This window comes from Lytechinus pictus, chromosome 18, assembly GCF_037042905.1.
Source record: "Lytechinus pictus isolate F3 Inbred chromosome 18, Lp3.0, whole genome shotgun sequence".
Taxonomy (NCBI): domain Eukaryota; kingdom Metazoa; phylum Echinodermata; class Echinoidea; order Temnopleuroida; family Toxopneustidae; genus Lytechinus; species Lytechinus pictus.
Genome location: NC_087262.1, coordinates 1,238,567 through 1,259,035, shown reverse-complemented (window position 1 = coordinate 1,259,035; position 20,469 = coordinate 1,238,567). Strand labels below are relative to the sequence as shown.

The 20,469-nt window shown below is 35.8% G+C and overlaps 1 protein-coding gene across 2 annotated transcripts; it reads left to right on the top strand.

Moving 5' to 3' along the window:
- The first annotated feature begins 8,752 nt into the window (after positions 1 to 8,752).
- LOC135157564 (cilia-and flagella-associated protein 96-like) lies at positions 8,753 to 19,138 on the top strand. 2 transcript variants are annotated; one of them, XM_064113592.1, is made up of 7 exons: positions 8,753 to 9,053; positions 11,218 to 11,398; positions 12,362 to 12,581; positions 13,204 to 13,341; positions 14,019 to 14,094; positions 15,530 to 15,885; positions 16,524 to 19,138. In XM_064113592.1, the coding sequence occupies exons 2-7, from the start codon at positions 11,302 to 11,304 to the stop codon at positions 16,570 to 16,572; spliced, it is 936 nt and encodes a 311-aa protein (XP_063969662.1). In that variant the 5' UTR covers positions 8,753 to 9,053; positions 11,218 to 11,301; the 3' UTR covers positions 16,573 to 19,138. The 2 variants fall into 2 exon arrangements, with proteins under 2 accessions (XP_063969662.1, XP_063969663.1); XM_064113593.1 differs by having other exon boundaries at positions 8,773 to 9,063.
- Positions 19,139 to 20,469: the final 1,331 nt, after the last annotated feature.

The following is a 20,469-nucleotide window of genomic DNA, read 5'->3' as shown; positions in this document are numbered from 1 at the left end:
TATTCCTCCCGCAACAAAACACTTTTCTGAATTTTTAGGCCCACCAAATTCTAGTTCAATGTTTCTCGCTCCAACTTATAATCAGGAGATAATTAATATTGTCTCTGATTTTAGTTCTAAAAAAAGTACAGGACATGATGACATCAATAATTTTCTTCTTAAGGGGGTAATATCGTCAATTGCGGATCCCCTAACTCATATTTTCAATCTGTCACTTCTTAACGGCATTGTCCCCGAGAGCATGAAAATTGCAAAAGTCATTCCCTTGTTTAAAAAGGGTGATAAATTAGATGTTAATAATTATCGCCCTATTTCTTTGTTATCTACATTGTCGAAAATACTTGAAAAGATTATTTATAAAAGAACTGTAAATTTTTTCAAATCAAATAATATTCTTTCAAATTCCCAATTTGGATTTAGGGAAAAGCATATAGCACCACACATGCTTTATTGAGTTTCATTGAAAAAGCGGCACATTCAATCGATAAATCTTCTCATTTAATTGGTTTGTTCCTGGACTTCTCCAAGGCCTTCGACACCATTAATCATGATATTTTACTTTATTATGGAGTGCGTGGGAAGGCCTTGGAGTGGTTCAGGAGCTACCTCTTGAATAGGAAGCAATATGTCTTTTTAAACGGTTGCAATTCTCAAATGAAAAAAAATAATTGTGGAGTTCCCCAGGGTAGTATTTTAGGCCCGATTTTGTTTATAGTTTATATTAATGATTTTTGTAGATCATCAGACGTTCTTTCTTTCATTCTCTTTGCGGACGACTCTAACTTATTTTTTTCACATAAAAATCCTCTTCACCTTGCTAATATAATCAACTCTGAACTAGAAAATGTTACCGAATGGATAAGAGCAAATAAATTGTCACTAAATCTTCAAAAAACAAAATACATGTTGTTTAGCAACTCCATAAATACACTTCCTGTTGATATTATTTTGGATGGAACTCCCTTGGAAAATGTATCCCATATTAAGTTTCTTGGAATAACAGTCGATAATAAGCTCTCATGGAAATTTCACATAGATAACATATGTAAAACTATTTCACGCAACATTGGTATAATTAACAAGCTTAAATTTTGTTTACCATTATCGTCCCTGCTTACATTATATTCATCCCTTATATTGCCTTATTTAAATTATGGAATTTTAGCGTGGGGTAACACACAACAAACACTCTTAGACAAATTACTCCTATTACAAAAGAAGTCTCTACGTATTATATGTCACACGGCATATTTGTCTCATACTGACCCATTATTTTTTTAACATAGAATATTGAAAATTAAGGACTTATATTTGTTTAATCTCGGTCAGTTTATGTATAACTATAACAACAACAACCTCCCAAATGTATTCAATTCAATGTTTCCAAAAAATCAATCCATTCACAACTATCCAACAAGGCGATTGGGTGAATTTCATTTACCACTTTTAAGAACTTTGCGGGCTCAGAACACATTTATATACGATGGACCGAAGTTATGGAACTCACTTCATAATGATGTAACAAATGCAAAATCTTTGAACTCTTTTAAGACTAAATTCAAATTATCTCTATTAAAACCTTATAATATACTCCCAAATTAATTTTAATTCATCATTTCTGTCAAGTCATCATCATTATTATGTCAAGTCATCATCATTATTACTTTAAACTAAAATTAAAACATAAAATTATTATCCTTTTTTTATTAAAAAAATCTGACACAAGTCCTTCTCAGATGTGCTCATTATTGTGTCTATCCTCTCCTCTATTTTCTCCTCTCCAGTCCGCTTATCCGCCTTCCTACCGGTTATTTGTTTAACGACATCAATCACATTTTTCGTGCATTATATTCTTTCCAGGTTATTTTATATATTTTTTCTCCTCTTATACACATCATTGAATCCAGTTTGCTTGAGTCCACGACGGCATGTGTTCTATCTACGTACAGCAGCACCCATCCATCTTCTCAGGGCATTCTCCCCCTTTTTCCCTTTTTTTTTCTTCTCAAGTTTTTCTGGGGGGGGGGGTGGGAAGGGTAGATATTTTTAGGACGGGTTGTTTTATTTCCCTCTCATTTATTCATTCTTTTCTCATTTGATTATCTGTATTTATACTTTGTTATTTTGTTATTTGTTGTGTTATCTATTTCTTGAGGGGCCCACATTGTACAAGCATTGCTTTTTAGTGGGTCCCTCCATTTCCATCTTAATTTAATTTCTATTGAAAAATAGTATATATATTTAAAACCTACAATGTGTTGCCCAAATCGTCTAAGTGTTGTTTTTTTTTTTTTTCACTACATATGTATAATTAATTTTGTTTGCAACGGATACAAATATTTATGTTTTATATATGGTATACAATTTGTTTTTGTTTGATGGAAGTGAAATAAATGAATTTGAATTTGAATTTGAATTTGAATCAATCAATATATATATATAAGCGAGCGAGCGAAGCGAGCGAGCAAAAAATTTTGACATTTTTATTGCAAAAATCAAATTTTGTGATAGATTTTGACATAATGTTAAAAAGATGATATCATATTTCACCCTCCTCTCATTCCTTTTTTCTCGCTTTTTTTGTACGCCACGTTGAACAGGATTTTTGTTATGATTGTGAGCATCAGGGCGAAGCTCTATATGCTCGAGGGGGCCGAGTATGGTGCTTCTGGCAAGAAGTAGCTTAAGGACGTTCCACAGTTATGTTTGTGCGCATTATGATCTGCGCATAGTTTACACTCTGCGCGCTGACGTCACAATGGATGAACAGGCGATTAATTAGCTGCGGGTATGAGCTGATTTTTCTCATCTTCGTTATTTCATGAAGCTAAAAAATTGAATTATTCCATGGACCATTCAAAAAAATATTCTCTACAATTTCAAAATACTTTACTCTGCAGTGCTGCCAAGAATCACGAATATTACCCCGAGTTTGAATAAATGGTAGAGTGATTTTGACTTTTTCTTCACATAGATACTAAGCATTCGGCGCATTTTTGGTGTTTTAAAAAGCACATTTGCTCTAATAAAATTGTTGATAGTTTAAAAACAAGCACATGAACTCCTATTTTTTAATGTGTGTACCTCATAGGTATACCTTCCTCTACAACTCTGCAAATTTTGGTGAAAATGACATGGATTTTAAATAAAGTGCAGCACTTATTGTACGTTTGTAGTTTGTTACTGAAATTTTATATTTTTTAGATTGGGATTTTGTTATCTTTTACGCCATTTTTAAGAATTGACTGTGCTGTTAGACTTAAAGTTGCAAACAAATAGCACTATAAATATATTCTCCATTCTAACAATACAATGATTAACTCTCTTGCAAAATTTGATGACTTTTACATGTATCTTGACTGAGTAATATAGGTTTAAACTCATTGTAGTATTCTTGCGAGGTCTAAAAATGCCAAATTCTTTTAAATGCGCAATTCTTAAGAACATCAATTTGGGTGAACTTTGAAGCTCTATAGCAAAAAATCAAGCACATGGACCCATGTTAATTTTTGCATATTTCGAATATTAAGGTTGTAAAGTATCTATGTGCAAAGTTTGGTGTAATTGACATGGATTTCACTTTAACTGTGGAACGTCCGTCTTATTTTAATCAAATTGCGTGTATATTTATATAGCTTTAACACAACACATAAATTCAAGTGTGTATCGTAATGATCCAAATATTGTGAGGGGCACACCATAGCAAATGTGGGAAAATTTGTAAAAAGTCGCTAGCGAGCGAAGCGAGCCAGAAAAAAAAATGGCCTGTTAAAATGAAATTCTAATTAGGTGATAGATTTTTACATCATTATAGCAAATATCATGTCATATATTTTTTTTCATTCATCTTATTTCGCTGCCTCCTTTGTTTTCTTTTATTTCCCCTTGGCTGTTAAATCAACCCCCGGTACGCCAGTGCTTCAACGTTAAGCTTAATGCAGGAAGGGTCCATATAGGGGCCCGTTATAGAACCCATTAAAGGTTACAGATGAAGAGGCCCCACTGCACGGGGTCTTGACTCTTGGACAGAGCCTTTGGAGATTTAGCAAGTTTATGATAGACTTTCAGACGACATTATGCTATATACCATCCATTTTTCTTCCCGCTCGTTATCTCAATCCTCGGCAGCCCGGTAGTGTACGTTATCTTGTCCCTATTTTTTATTTTCCAATTTAGATTTTGGCTAATTCCATTCTGCCTTTATTTCCCGCTTTTGTTTGCCTTTTTGTCATCTTTAATTTATTTCCCTGTCTCACTAATCATGCTATTAAATGTATTTGTATATCGGGGCGAATCGTTCTTTCTCACTTGTTCTTTTTTCCTTCCTTTTACCGTTATCTTTCCGTTTTTCCTTTTTTATGTTTTTTCTTAGTTTTCTTTTCCCTTTTCCTTTCCCCTTTTTTCTTTCCTTTCCCTTTCCCTTCCCTCCCCCTTTTTTTCTTTTTCCTTTTTTTTTTTTTCCGGTGAGCTCCGCCAGGGGGGGCCGGGCAGCTTGCCCCCCTGCCCCCCCCGCCTGTTACGCCACTGGGTGGGGCTGTACTAATTAAACCCATGCAAAGGCAACACCGACGTCAGTGACATATAGCAATTAAAATATCGCTGTACTTGTTTAGGGGTTCAATTCAGGGAATACTTGCCAAGGGTATCGATTTGTTTCCAATACTTGTTATGGGTATAGGGTTTCATACGCCAATACTTGTTAAGGGGCCGGTGCATTTTCAGAATCTGGAAAATACTTGTTTAGGGTGCTTTTCGGGACCCCATGGTCGCGCATGGTATCCACTCGTCAATGGAAGTGGCCCCCGCCCTCCGAGTGTCATTTTCACGACAGACATCAGTCCAACAGCCCTGCGCTGCGTGTCGGGTCACGCAGGGCTGTCCCAACTGCTCCATGTACTAATTGTTCTTGGTCGGTTTTTTTAGTTCCATTATCTTTGTCAAATGTCAAATTAATGTCAAATTGCATCGTCATTAAATTGTTTTCGCAATGCGAGTGTGGGGAGCATCTCTGTACCGACAGTGATTAGAATGTCCTTTAAGTTCTAAATCTAAAAAAAATGGCCAGCTCGCGCGCTTCGCGCTCGCATCATATATTTATGGGATCCGTGTCCTCTCCACAAATTTTCTTTCATGTTGGATAGTGCTTGGTCAGTATATCAACAATTTCAGCTCGCGCTGCAAACTCGCATAGTGTACACAGCTTGTTCAGTTATCTGAGTTTGTTCATTATATTGAAAAATTTTGAAAATGTTATTTTTTTAAGTAAACAATATCAAAAGTTTTCAGCTCGCGCTTCTGTACCAACAGTGCATTACGTTCTTGTTTTAGGTCTACATCTCCATTTTTTTTCAGCTCGCGCTTCGCGCTCGCATCATTACTTAGTGAAATCCATTAATGCTTAAAATGATCCCTTTCGGGTCAGTAAATAAATATCAGCTCGCATTCTGTTTATCGAGATACGTTTATACTTGTCCAGTTAACTGATTCGGAATCCGAGTTTGTTCTTTATATAAAAACGTGTAAAATTATAGATTTCAAGTCAATATTGGAGGGGGTTGGTTCTCTTCTGCCTTCATTAATGTAAAATACTACGTTATTATGTATAATAATTATTGCTATACCATAACGGATGTATATATGGAATGCTCCATTGACGATGCCCGTGTGCCTTAGGTCATGTAAGCAAGTCTCTATTTAAAGCCAATTCTTTTCTTTTTTATGTTATTGCAAATTCACCTATTCAGTTTTATTGTATGATTGCTTTTTGTTTGCAATCAATATCTTATGCAGCCTGATCTTATGTCTTTGTAATTTTACTTTTTATGTACATTTCAAACTGCCTTACCAGTATAGGTTCATGGATCTAGTTTTGCTTGTTACTCTTCATTGTTTCACTTTGTTTAATATATATATTTTTTTTTTTTTTTATTTAGAACTTACGGGACATTATAATCACTGTCGGTACAGAGAGCCCTCCACGCTCGCAATGCGAAAACAGTTTAATGACGATGCAATTTGACATTCATTTGACATTTGACAAAGATAATGGAACTAAAAAAACCGACCAAGAATAATTATAGGTACAGTGGCGTACCGTGGGTCACGGCATTGGGGGGCACCAGCACAAATTTCGAGTCACATTTCACGGACATGCAGTGCCATTATTCGGATATGTATCTCACTGGTTAAATAATGCGTGTGCAAAGGGCGAGCTGAAAATTTTTTATAATCAGACCAAAAACATGAAAAAGGGACATAATAAGCAAATTTTTGTAGTGATGATGATAGTACGTACCTGTCTCGCTAAATATGCTTGTCAACTTTATTTTCTCATGAATTTGCTCGATACAATGCTTTAAAATACACTTGCTTTCATAGCCTTGCCCGGTTCTGGGAAACTATTCCAAGAGACCTGTGCTTCGAATCAAATATCAACATATTAATGTCTTAATGCTTTAACATGCCACCAATCGAAAAGGCATTTTAAACATTGTAATTCAAACATGGCAATTTGCTTCACTCTAGCCATCAATCGTTAAAAAGAATGCATATCAGTGATTCTGCCACCCCCCTCCCCTCTACAAGAATTCTATTTCTCTCTTTTTGCATTCAAACTCCCACCCTCTCTTCTACTTTGCTTTCACCATTTCTCCGTTTTCACTTTTATCCAGCTTTTGTTTTCTGTCTTTCCTTCTTTTTTCTCTTTTTTCTCTTTTTTCTTCCTTTCTCCCCTTTCCCTTCTTCTTTCTTTCTTTCTTTAATTTCTTCCTTCCTTCCTTCCTAATTCCTTCCTTCCTTCCTTTCTTTCTTTCTTTCTTTCGAATTATGTCTTCGAATGTCATTTTTATTTGTTATTTGTTTAACCTGTAATTTAATGTTAGTGTTCTTTTTAGCACCAACTATTGAGGAGAGTCTTCTAACACAAACTTGATTTCTTTTGATAATCCCCAGGACTTAGCTGGTGTTCTTTCTTTCGGTGTGTGTTTTTTTTTTTCACTTTGATATTGTATGTTGGACATTGTATGATGAATATTTTCAATGTACTGAACTTGACTAATGTTATGAGTAAAACGTGTACCTGGAAATGAAATGAAATAAAATAAATATAAAGTGAAATCCACATCCTCTCTACAATTTTTATACATGCTCGATAGTGCTTGAAATGGTCCCTTTCGCGCTCGCATTGTGTTTATTGGGATACACTGCCTGTCCAATTACAACTGCAGAATCCGAGTTTGTTCTAAATAATAAAAGCGTGTAATAAAGTCAAAATATCAAAAAATTTCAGCTCGCGCTTCGCGCTCGCATCATTCATGGTTACCCTTCCCATTTTTAATAAAAAAAACTGCATGGAATACCGATTTTAAGTCTAAATTAAAAACAATAATAACCCCATCACGCGCTTCGCACTCGCATTAGGCCTGCTTGATTGATTAAATACCCATTATGTTCATGATTGCAAAAAGTGTTTACAATGTTCAATTTTCAGGTAGCAAGAGTTATTTAGTTCCATGCCCACCCTCTCCATGGTTACTCTCAGCTCGCTTGTTTACTGTGCTTTTTTAAATAAAAAAAAAACGTATTTAGAATTACAAGTGTTTTGAATGTCTTCAGATAGAAAAAAGAAATCAACTCTCGCTTTGCACTCGCAACTATTGCTTAGTTTTATGCCCACCCTCTTCATGGTTACATTGCTTCGAATGACCTGTCTTTATATGTCCTAGTTCTAAATCTGCAAAAATTCAACTCACGCTTTACGCTTATTTACTGTTTTCTTTGTAAAAAAAAAAATTACTTAAACAGTCGAGTTTTCAGGTCGAATATCTCAAGATTTTATCCACTTTCACTTCGCGCTTGCTCTATTGATTGGTGAGACATAACCTATTCACGAGTGACTGCAAACAGTCCCTTTACAGATAAGTTAATTTAGTTTCCGTCGATTTGAATAAGAGTTTCATACAAAAAGTTGTTAGAATGTTGAGTTTTCTGGTCAGAAACTCAGGTCGCGCTTCGCGCTCGCATCAATTGTTTGACATCTATGATGGATTTCTCAATCAAACAATCCATCCTCTTCATAGTAACAATCGATTGTTCAGGTAGAATAATATAAATTTTCCGCAGCTCGCTCTTTGCGCTTGCATTTTTGAACTGGTATATATCTTCTATTTTATGGATCACTCTTAACAAGTCTTTTCGCAGGCCAGTATATTAAAAATTTCAGCTCGCACTTCACGCTCGCATGGATCATTAGTTAGATACACATCTATGATTACAAAAGCTAATCAAAATGTTAACTTTCCGGGTCTATTTTATAATATCAATAAAATTGAGCTCGCGCTTTGCGCTCGCAAGGTAATTTATATCAGGCCCGACATGAATTACCCCGCCCTTGTTTCTAAGAATTGAGATTTAGTTAGGAACAACCCCTGAACTTGAAAAGATAGATTTTGGAGGCCGCGACGGGGAAAATGTGAATGATAATATTTTCCTCCCTCCATCTGATCCCTTATTCATGAAAGCCGGATCTGCCACTTGGGCCTGGGTATGACAAAAGAAAAATGTGATTGGGAATAAAGGGGAACTTTACCATGACTCATGGTCGTCGGACGTCGGACGTCGGTAATCGGTACCAAAGATAATACATTTCGATATTTGTCGGTAATCAGGGCCTGCACACCCCCCTTCTTGAAAAGGCCTTGCAGCGCCCGTGCCCCAGTGATATTTTACTAAAATCGAAACTACCGGTTGGCTTGGGACGCCCTCAGCGCTGCTGTGTGTACAATGTATGGTAACGTAACCAAGCAACATAGGGATCATCAGCTGCTGTGTACGTGTGTTTATGTTGTGTATCATGCACAATTAATCTCTCCGCGAGACAAAAAAGTACAATAGGCCTTCGATCAGAGTTGATGTGCGGGAAATCTCGGCTAACGTCAGTGCATGTGGTCCGGAGATCGGCTGTGATGTGCGGAGGACGCGTAAACTAAGCTGACAACTTAACTTTTCGCTGAGAATTTCCAGGAATTTGACATTAAATAATTTATTTTGAACTGGTAAGACAAAGTGAGAGACTTTCTTTTATTCAAATATCTTTGAATTATAATTATTTTCTGGTTGTTATTAGGCCTAGGCCTAGGCCTAGGCCTAAATAAAGTAACTTCAAATTCTCGACCTAGTTATTCTTATTGATGTGACAACAACATTCAATTTGTTGACGTTTGTTCATTTTGGGAGAGAGATGGGAGGCAGTAATGCAGTAGATCTATGTAATTTCAATATTAATCTAACTCGATCGACTCACTGTTGTAGATCAGCTAAAATTGTTAGGAGTATGATTAACTTAGTTTGTTGGCTGTTGAGTGTTGTGTTGTCTTGTTGATAAGGGGTGACCATAATTTGCGCACATTTTAAAAATTATCATGAAGTTGATTTTCAATCCAGAATTTCTCACAGTTCACACAAAATTAATCAACTTCATAAATACCAGACGGAAGGCAAGATCCCAAAGTCAAATTCACTTGATGGAATTATAAAGTAAGTCAAGGGTTTCGACCATAATTTGCGCACATTTTAAATATTTTGCCTCCGACAAAGATTCTGCTAGGATCGAAAGCTTAGGCCCCTTTTGACTTTCTAATTTACTCCATTGGCTCTCTTTTATTAGATAAGCAGTTTTCAGCAGCTTCTTTTTGCCATTTTAAATATTATCATGAAGTTGATTTTCAATACAAAATTTCTCACAGTTCACATCAAATTCTAGGCAGATGGAAGGCAAGATCCCAAAGTCAAATTCACTTGATGGAATTATAAAGTAGGTCATGGGTTTCGCTCATATCACGTTTTCAAAATTCCATGGCGATCGACTAGTGCGCGCTCGGCTTAAAAAGTTTGACCTTAATTTGCGCACGATGGTTTTGCAAAGCTTTAGAAACGAAATCAAGCATACAAAGGTAAGATAATTCTATCAGATGGAGGTTAAAATGCTATAAATTTGGTTGTTATCACATTTTACTTACTTATTTGGAGACCTCTGGCTCTGCTTGCAAAGATCGGATTTTCTCAGAGCGGACACAAAAGGTAACAAACTTTGCCAATGTTTTGCCAATATTTTCACAAATTGAGACCTTGCCTTCAAGAAAATTACCATACTGAGTAATTTTAGGTAGCTTTTTCTGTTGGTGATATATCAGTTTTTCAAGATATAACATGTAATTAGATAACGCGCGAATTAAGGTCACACCGCCATAATTAGAAACCAATTCTCACATGACATGGGATTGGGAGGTTCGTACCTCAGGCGATGGGTCGTTTAGGCTCCACTACACTTCACTACCGCTACCCTCTGCTACATGCACCTACCCGAACCATCGGGTGATAAATACTCGCTCTCAAAAACCAGTGACAAACTGCGTCACTTTTTGGTAAAAAGGGCAACATGTCATGTAAAAAAAAGACGGCGTACTCTACAGTGACTAAACGGCATCAGACACAGATTCACTCCTTGCCCTTCCTTGTGAATGTCTCAAAATATGTGATTTGAAGCCGGTTCTCAGTTCCCCACACGTATTAATTCACTGCCGAAACCAAAATGGCGAACGCGAATTGGGCACAGGTCATTTGCAATTCGCGTTCGCCTGCAATACATAGAAAGATATTCATTAAAAAATCCTACTCAAAATGGAAAATAATATATTTCTCTCAAATATTATGTGATTACTAGAATGTAGGGAACTTTATCAACTAATTTTTTTTTGTGTACCGGTAATAAAAAGAAATTCATGTTTATCTTACATGTAAGTTAAATTTTAAGGTGTGCAGATATGCCCCCCCCCCTTCATACATACCAACCAATAGGTGCATGGATTTTGTGAAATTAAGCCAAATTTTAGAACATTTTTTTTCTGGAGTTTGATTAGATTTTCACCGTTATGCCCTATATTAAAGATAACTTTCTGTTGGATGGGATGGACTCGATTTTTAGTTTAAGTGGGATAAATGGTATACCCAACGTTTTGCAAATGACATGAGATGTTTTGAAGAAGAGTTGAAGGCTGATTGATCCCTATGCAGTTTGAAGCTTGCCAGTAAAAACTTGAACATCATAATGAACAGAAGAGACTTGTTTTATTCAAAGATGAAATTGACTGATATTGTACTTGAATGACATGTATGCAATATATATATATTTTTTAAATTTAATCTCTTTAATTCCTTCAGATTATTTTACCAACTGAAATCAAGACACTGTCAGCCACCTTAAAGTCATTTTTATCGAGACAAGCTAGGATATAGAAAGCCACCATGTCAGGATCAGGCAAGACGGACATGGAGAGGATTGGCCTCTTTCAGGAGATGGGCTATGTCTCCATTGGAGATAGATTTGTTCCACCAGGTTCTAGTAAGTAAAAAAAAAACTAACAATTTTTCTTGTCTTACTCAAACTGTTCTAAGTAATTATGATGATGATGATGATTGTTATTATTATCATTATTTTTATCATCATCATTATTATTATCATTGTTATTATTATCATCATTATTATTATTATCATCACTATTATCATCATCATTATTATTATTACTATTGTCATCATTATTATGATTGTAAATATTGTTATCATTGTTGGTACATGTATCATTACTATTATTAGACTCTGTTATTATTCTCTCTCTATCTTCCCTCTCTCAGTCTTTTTCAGATTGAATTATATTATTTTGGATTTTGCTTTGCCATTGTCATCTTCTTTGTACCATTTGTTTACGAGTGTAGGAAATGACCGAAGAATCACTGCTTTTATAAAATTATTTTTGGTAATACTAATATATGTTTTGGAAAGTGCAGTTTATTCTACCATGGCTTGATTGATATGGCATTTGGGTTCTTATGGCTACACAAAAGTGTTTTCTCTAGATGACATTCCAAGAGAAATCTGATATCGACTGTGTCTGATTTGACCATGTACTAACTTTCCCATGAGATGTCACCATTCCTCTTACATACAGACTCAGTGATTTTTTTCTTGAAAATACTTCTCTACCCCCACCTTCCCAATATAATAACCCTTTAATGAAATGTGGATAGCTGGTTAAAGAATGTAGGAAAAGGGAGAAATGGCCATTATAATAGTAACTGTTTTATTTATTATAAATACCATGCTGTTTTTTCATAAGAATACTTTTTTCTTTATTTTCCACATGCAACCTTTAAATGAAATGTGCATAGTTGGTTACAGTATTGTAGGAATTGGGAAAATGGATAACTAACTGGTTTTATTCTGTATAAATGATGTACATGCATATATTATGCAGTCTCTGTGATATATTTTCATAAATTATATATTTTTTTCTCCTTTTTTCATCAGAACCCTTCAATGAAGCTGCGGGTAAGAGCAAGCAGATGTTGCCTGGCGGCAGCAAGGTTAGGTCTGCTCTCCAGGCAGGCTATTTTGATGAGAAGTTCTCCAGGGTGTTTGAATCAGAAGCCTACAGTGACGCCGTCAAGAGGAGAAGGCAAGATAGACTGAAGGAGGGTAAAAAGAACATCGGCAAAGCCTTCCTTCCCAGCAGTGGAGATAAACAAATGTAAGTCACATGACCTGTCACCTGACCAGGAGGCCGTTTCATAATGCTATTAACTTACGAACAGCTTTATGAAACGCCTACCAGAATTTATTGAGGTTTTATATATTCATAGATGTTTCCTGTGAAATTTGTTTCAATATAAACTTTGGTCTCCATATGTGGTTTGCAGTATGATAAGCCAAATGTGGCACAATACTCTGATGGGATGTATTCAGTTATCAGTACATTTGGCCTATGAAAATTATATGGGAATTGTAATTGCACGCTGGTAACTATAAGAATATATGATGTCAAGAAATGTTTGAAATTTCTGGCTGCCCATATTTGCGAATCACTATTACAAATTCATATTGGCAGCTTATCATATAAATTTTGCAAATATAATCCATTTTGTCTCCTGTTGAATGGATAGTAATGTTTTCAAACTGCAAAACAAAAGAAAATAATGATTGTTGACAATCATAGCAGTATACATGTATGCTGATTAACCAAGAGAATTAGGAAAGTTTTGTACATTTATCTTTAGGTGATATACTAAAGCCTGATTAATAGTAGTTCTTTGTGTTCTGGATAAAATATTAATCCATCTGCCATATATTGTTGTTTTTATTGTATGTTTTAGGAGTGGTCTTGGCAATCACTACGGAACACTTTCAGGACCTGTCCCAGCTTTTAGTCCCGTCAAGAAAGGAGGTAAAGGTCACAAAAGCGCTGGAAGGAATGTAATCACAAACCCCGGCAAGAAGGGGACAGGATATGGGTAAGTAATGTAATATGTGCACTTCTACTGGGCCCCCAGTGACACGAGCTTAGCAATCGATCATATGGCTGATTTTTATGATTGATCACCTACAATAGTCAATGCAATCAATCATAGAAGTCAACCACATGATCAGTTGCCAAGCTTTGTGTTACAGGACCTTCTGCTAATTAGGGTGCACAGTCTCGGGGGGGGGGGGGGGATGCTCCCCTTTGTTAATTGGTCCAGATTTTTACACAAATGGTATTCTTTGGATGTGAAGATGAAAAGAGGTCCCTTTTGAGGGTGATGATGACTTTTTGTTTGTTTATTGATATGCATTTTGAGAGAAAAAAAAGCAATTTTTGTAAATGTTTACAGACACCAAATTATCTTGTATTTGAAGTGATAGCCATTTTTTGGTGGGGGGGGGGGCTCATTAAAAAAAATTCCCCCATAATTGGACACATTCCAGTACATCCCTAAAATATCTATTGAGTCTTACACCATTCAGTATTTGCCAAGATGTACTATAGTAAGTGAACCCGTTGTTTAGATCAATGGTCTCTTTAATTGCTGTTAGCCAACTTTGCCCAAGATCTTCAAGAGTAGATGCTCATAATATCATTTTCAGGGATGACTCACTGTTCAATCCTGTCCCTCAGGTAATTTCTTAATTTTGCCATCTTTGCTTTCAGGTACTCTGGGTTAACACTCGGAAAGGGCATAACATATTCATCAAATACATATGACAAAGGAAAAGAATTAAGGAGGGTAAGTTCAAACATACAGGTAGTTATAAATCATCTCTCTTAGAAATAAAATGTAGCTGGATGTATATATGTCATGACAGAGGAGTACGATGGTAGAAATACCGATTGTGACCTGCTACTTCAAAACCAACAATAAGTTTAATACCAGGGAAGGTTCTCTGTAAATAGCCAAAATAGTAATTTGGTTTTTGCAAATTAAAAATGAGAAAATTAGTCATTCTAAAAGAGTAATTCTTCTTCTTCAAACTGTCAAAATTTGAGGTTGTAAAGTTAAATAAAAGACAAGATTTCTTAGACTCCATTTTTCCCCCTGACTATTTGGTTTTTACTGAGATTGTTCAGTATGCATGTCTCTTGCCTGAGTGAATCCCAAACTTCAAACCTTGTTTTTTCCTTATTCTTTGAGGCTCTCACTGAATTCCTTCTATATTTAATTAAGTACAGATCAGGCAAAATGCCTGTAGCATAATCTTCTCATCCGTAGGAATTTACGTTCAATCAAAACAGAATCAAAAGGAACTTTGATTTTTAATGGGAGGACTTTCAGAACTTCCCTAAAAGCTCACATATTCTGCCAGATGCATGAACACTAATTTTTTTTAAAGGAATCTGTGGATTTTAATGTCAAATCTTTGAATATGAAAAATGACAAACTGAATGTGTGTCTCAATCTCAGCTGAAGGAGTTGTTAAGATGTGATGTACAGTATCTACAGTAACTTCTGAAGGTTTCCATGGCAAAGAAGAATAGCGTAGTAGGTTTCACGGTACACCATGTATCTTTCTTTGGCAAGCGTTGGTCCTGAAAAGGACCACCCAAACTCAACGTTTGGACAAGTGTGTTCTTATTGTCTTCAGGAAGTCACGTGTTGGTCCTGAAAAGCCCAAGAAAGATACATGGTGTACCATGAAACCTACTATACGATATAAGATGATTTCATACTTTCCTTCTTCACACTCAAGTCTGTCTTAAAGTCCTTTAAGACAGACTTTGAGAGGAGCTTTGTGAAATGGCTTTGTGACATGGGTTTAACGGGATCACGAATATGAAAGAATAATTCTGCTCGATTCCTGTGAGTTGTTTCACCACAGTTTAAGTGTGGCTAACTGAAAATTTCACTTGATTACCAATTGCATGATGTATATAATGCATCGCCGCATTGGTGAGGTCATGCTCAAAAGATGCACACTAACGCTAACGTTATGGGTTAGATACCATTTGCACGTTGACGTTTAAGCACGACATTTACCTTTAAGTTACACTTTACACTTCGTGAAATGCCCCTTGGTCTGTGTTTTGAATGAAAAGTGCATGCAACAGTGATTTTGATTGGCCAGTGTGTGTTAGCGATTGATTGCAAAGTGTTATGTTACAGAAACCAGGAATGATTCATTCTATTAAGTTCATGTTATGATTGATTTTTGTTTCTCCATCAGAAAACCCTTGACCAGCACAAAGCAGCCATGAAGGGTGGAGCGTTCCGTCTCAACATGCATCCCAAGGCACTGTTTGATGGTAACCCCTATGCTCATGACAGACCGCTGCCTCCTGTGAAACCAAAACTCGCAACGAAAAAGATCACCACTCCGTTCAAACCAAGTCACCCGGCCAAGATCATCGGTGGGGCGAAGGCCGGCACCTTTGACCCTTACCCCTCGCATTCCAATGACCCCTACCGCCCTAAGCTGAAGAAGGGGCCGCCCCCTACCAACAGCACCGGCAAGATCTTCACTCCATCTCCTGGACCCAAGTCTGCACCAACTACTTCTGTCATCAATCAAAATGTTATCAGGTATAGTCTATTCACTTGTCAAATGTTGCATTCGACTATTGGGTGTGTCTTGGTGTAGTGGTTCTGAATCTTGTCTTTCAATCAGAGGGTCATGTGTTCAAATCCTACACATTGCATAGTTTCCTTCAGTGAGAAATTGATGTGAAATTGTACCAAAATTACACATCGTACTTACTCAGCCTAGGTGAGGTGAATGGTTACCAGGGTGGAGTAATTCCTTGAATGCACTGAGCACAAGAAACAGCAGATTGAACGATTGCCAGGGTAGTAATAACAGTGCATCTTGGAATAGATTACATCTAGATAGATGGCCCTTTATTAATGCCTATTGGCAAATGTATTATCATTATTATTATAATAAAATTCATCCCAGGGCAGAAATCAAGCCCAAAGATTGGTATGTTGAAGAATTATACAAGTCTTTGAAGACCAAGAAAGATTTTGCAAGTATTATTTATAAATTATGAAAGGAATTGTTGTCATATGTATGGTCTATCAATGACATTGGAACATTCTGAATAGACAAAGGTTTGTGGGTTGTCATTAATCTTTTATACTTATGAATCTCTCTTGATGCTGTCTTCATGATGCAGAGTTTTATAATACATGTAATTCTCTCCATTTCATTCCAATTGCAGAACCATAAACAGCACCAACTTCAGATCGATAGGAACAACATTAGCATGATCATCTTGTAATTTGAATGCAAATCAAGAACTGAATGTGAAATATGAACATTGGTGTATTCAGACTTTGTGACGAATGAAGAACACTTGAGCCCTTGAAGAACGTAGCTTTGTAGTTGTGTGAACATTCTGTCCTTTGATGCACCTCGTAGCAGAATAAGAAGATATCAAGTGGACTTGTCTTTCCTTGTTATAGTTGGATCATTTCTCCTGTGATGAAGATTGCTTACTTTGGATAAACTACTAGCCGTCATTGAGGAAAAAATAATACACACAAAATCATGAAGATGAATTAATCTATGCATGCAGCAATGATGGTCAGAGAATTTGCCTTTTGTTGTGTCTTGCTACAAGTCCATCAGTGTTAAGCGTATCATGTGTGAAATCTTAGCCTTTATATCTTCTTTGGGATTGGTGAAATATCCCAGAAATGCAGAATGTAATATATGTATGTTAAATATTATAGTTGTAAATATGTACATTATGATAAATCAATTGAATAGAAACAATTCTTTTATTTAATCAATGTATTCCAAGATAGCAAATATTTATTCAGCAGCACTGCTCGAATTTTGACAGAAATAGAAGAAGTCTATAATTCTTTGATTTTGTTGATAGATTGAAACCCGACTTGCTACATGTCTCAGAGGTAATTTGTGGAAGGGGGGGGGGGGGGCAAATTTTAATGGCTCATGGTTAATTGCATGAATAGTGTAAGGTGAGATAATTATGTAGATGTTCATTGACATTATTCTTGAATATTGTTTTTAATGCAAATTACATTAATGGGGACATTAAAGGAGAATGAAACTCTTGGAGCAAGTTAGCTTTTGTGAAAGCAGAAAAATCAAAGAATAAGATCAACAAAAGTTTGAGTAAAATAGGACTAGCAATAGAAGAGTTATGAGCATTTGAATGTCGAGATCACTAATGCTATGGAGATCCTCCCATTGGCAATGCGACCAAGATCTATGTCACAGATGAACAACTCTCCCCTTTTGGACGCTGAAAATATACCCCAAAACATCTCTTTTTGCTCATTCTAATCATATGACAAACGATTCATCAATGATATAATGTTGTGAAACCTCTGTACTTGTCCTCTCATAAAGAGAACACATCACCTTGTGATAGACTCTATAAAAGTGAGAATATAAGTGAAATAAGTACTTAAGTACTGAGGGAGTTGTACGTGTGTGACATCACAGATCTTGGTCGCATTGCCAATTGGAGGATCTACATGGCATTAGTGATCTCAATATTCAAATGCTCATAACTTTCTTATTATTCATTCAATCTTCCTCAAACTTTCAACAATATGTTTCTTTGATTTTTCTCTTTGATATGGATTCAGCTGGTTTCAATCTCCTTTAATGCTGGGGCCTGTTTCATAAAGAGTTACAACTATTTAAACTTTGTCATTATGGCAATGGTAACCCGGAGCAACCAATCACTGTCAAGGTTTCCATGGTAGTTACAATAATGACAAAGATACAATAGTGTTCTAGGTCTTCGTGAAACCGGCCCCGGATCATGGGAAATAAATTAAAGGGTCTCTCACATAAGAGCGTCTAAACAAGGGTATGCTTATGTACATGTAGCAAGCTGTCTATATGATCCTATCATTATTTTTAATTCTTGGTTCAAAAATTGTGATTTCTTATCACAAAATTATTTTCTTGATATGAAGAAATGATTTTTTGATATCAAGAACATTACTGTGTATCAATAATTAAATTTAACCAAGGAATAAGGATTAAGTGTTAAAACAGCTTACCATGCATATGTCGGCATATTCTGGCTATATTGTTCAAGTGAAACAAGTCCCCAGTCAGTAAAAGTTCCCATTTTTGATCTCTCAAATTGAATAGGCCCAATAAAGTCAATTTTTGGACTTTGGCAGTCTATCATGACAGATAATTGTCAATAATTTATGTTGATTCACTTGGTCTACAAGCATTTGGTCTACTATCATTTGGTCTAATTGTTGTTTAGTCTACAATACACTTGGTCCAGTACTCACCTAGTTTAATACCCAGAAGATATCATTTTCACTCGATATATTTATTTTCAACTATGTCAAATGAAATTGATTCATGAATAGTTCATCTAATTATATAGACTATGTGTTGTTAGACCGAGTGGATTATGAGGCAATATATAAGCAAAAATATATTGAAATAGAAGTATGGAAAAAATAATAAGAATAAACTTTTCAGAAGCTAGATAAATTTAATAGCTGAATAGTAAACTGAAATAAGCCCACAAAATACAGATAAATACAATGATATTTTTAAAAAGAACTTTATTCCAAGTTGAATATCATCATATCATATATGATCTTCCTTGTTGATTCGAAAATGGAAAATTCCAACATATTATGCAATATATCAACTATGTCAATTCCATCCATCCGTCCAAAAAAAAAAGGTATTCCTGTATCCGTAGCATATTTAAAAAAAATATGAATGGTTGCTAATCATGTTTTCTAAAATGGCTAATTATTGATAATTTTCATGCAAAATAGCTCTGAATTAGATCTTTGTAATAAATGACAAATATGCTAATAGTTTGTGTTCATAGATGTATCTTTATATTCACCACATAACTTGCAAGAAATTCTACTTAAATAAAATATTTGTAGTCTTACTGTTCTCGGGGCCCGGTTGCATATAACAGGTCCTATTGTGGTAACTTTGCCATCCATTGGTAACTATCATAGAATCCTTGATTCTGATTGGCTGTTGAGCATCGTTACCATGGTAATTACCATCGGATGACAAGGCTACTACATTATCAACTTTTATATAACAGGGTCTGTGTATCCTCTTTCATCTCGGCATGAAAGAATAGTGTGGGTAAATTTACTGACAAAAAGTTCCAACTGTTATTTTAGGGGTCAAAAATACAATTGCTGTAGTTGAAATTGTGCGATCATAAAAAATGTGTAGAAATAAGGAGTTGAGTGATTGGAATTGAAAGAATAGGGAGAATGAAGACGAGAAAGAGAAGAAAAGAAAAGAGAGAGAGAGAGAAAAGAACAGAGAGATGAGAAAGAGAAGAGAGAGAGAGAACAGGAAAAGGGCGAAAGAGGGGGTGAGGGGGGTCGAAAGGGGAAGGGTAGAAGTGCAATTTAAGAAAATATGCAACATTTACTGAATGACCAACCCCCTTTTTTTATGCCTCCTTATGAACTACTCAAGCCATGGTAATTACAACTTTTCACATGAACGGCAAACAATCACTTCGGGAAGGTCCCATATACAGGTCAAGGGTCAGCATTTACTTTATGGAATTACCAGGAGAGAGAAGAGCCAATGTATGGAAAAGTGATGGTGGAGAGATGAAGGGAATGGCATGGGGGTAGATATTACATGGTGGGGGGGGGGGGGGTAGAGGTGGTAGGAAGACACAGGAATGGGATAGGGCTGGGAGAAGGGGGAAGTAAAATGAAAGAAAGATTGACGAGATGTGCCTGACCTTGGACATGTTCAAACCAAATTATTCTAACCAAATGAAAAATTACCTCAATGCTCGGATGAAATTGGTCAAGCTAATAGTACTGGGAATAAATCAAATTAATCAAATACTGTAGTATGAAAGATACCCTATATCCATCAAACTAGAATACAATGAATTTTCAAATGTATCAAACTTTATAGTACATAAACCTAACACCAATTACTTTTTAAAGAGGAAATGTTTTATGTAATATTTCATCCATGGAATATAAAAAATCAATTCCATAGATACAGATTGTGATTGTAAATACTTCACATCTTTCATTAAACCACTATCGTGATTTATATTTCATTATTACTCTTCAATTAACACAGTAAATGTATTTCAAAATTCAAAATGATTTCAGGATCCACATTAAGTAGGTATTTAAAATTGA

Bases quoted from the DNA above. Each gene is read 5' to 3' on its own strand.
- LOC135157564 (XM_064113592.1), top strand. From the start codon at position 11,302: ATGTCAGGATCAGGCAAGACGGACATGGAGAGGATTGGCCTCTTTCAG. The intron at 13,342-14,018 runs GTAAGTAATGTA...CTTTGCTTTCAG, and splicing joins AAGAAGGGGACAGGATATGG to GTACTCTGGGTTAACACTCG. The intron at 15,886-16,523 runs GTATAGTCTATT...TTCCAATTGCAG, and splicing joins ATCAATCAAAATGTTATCAG to AACCATAAACAGCACCAACT.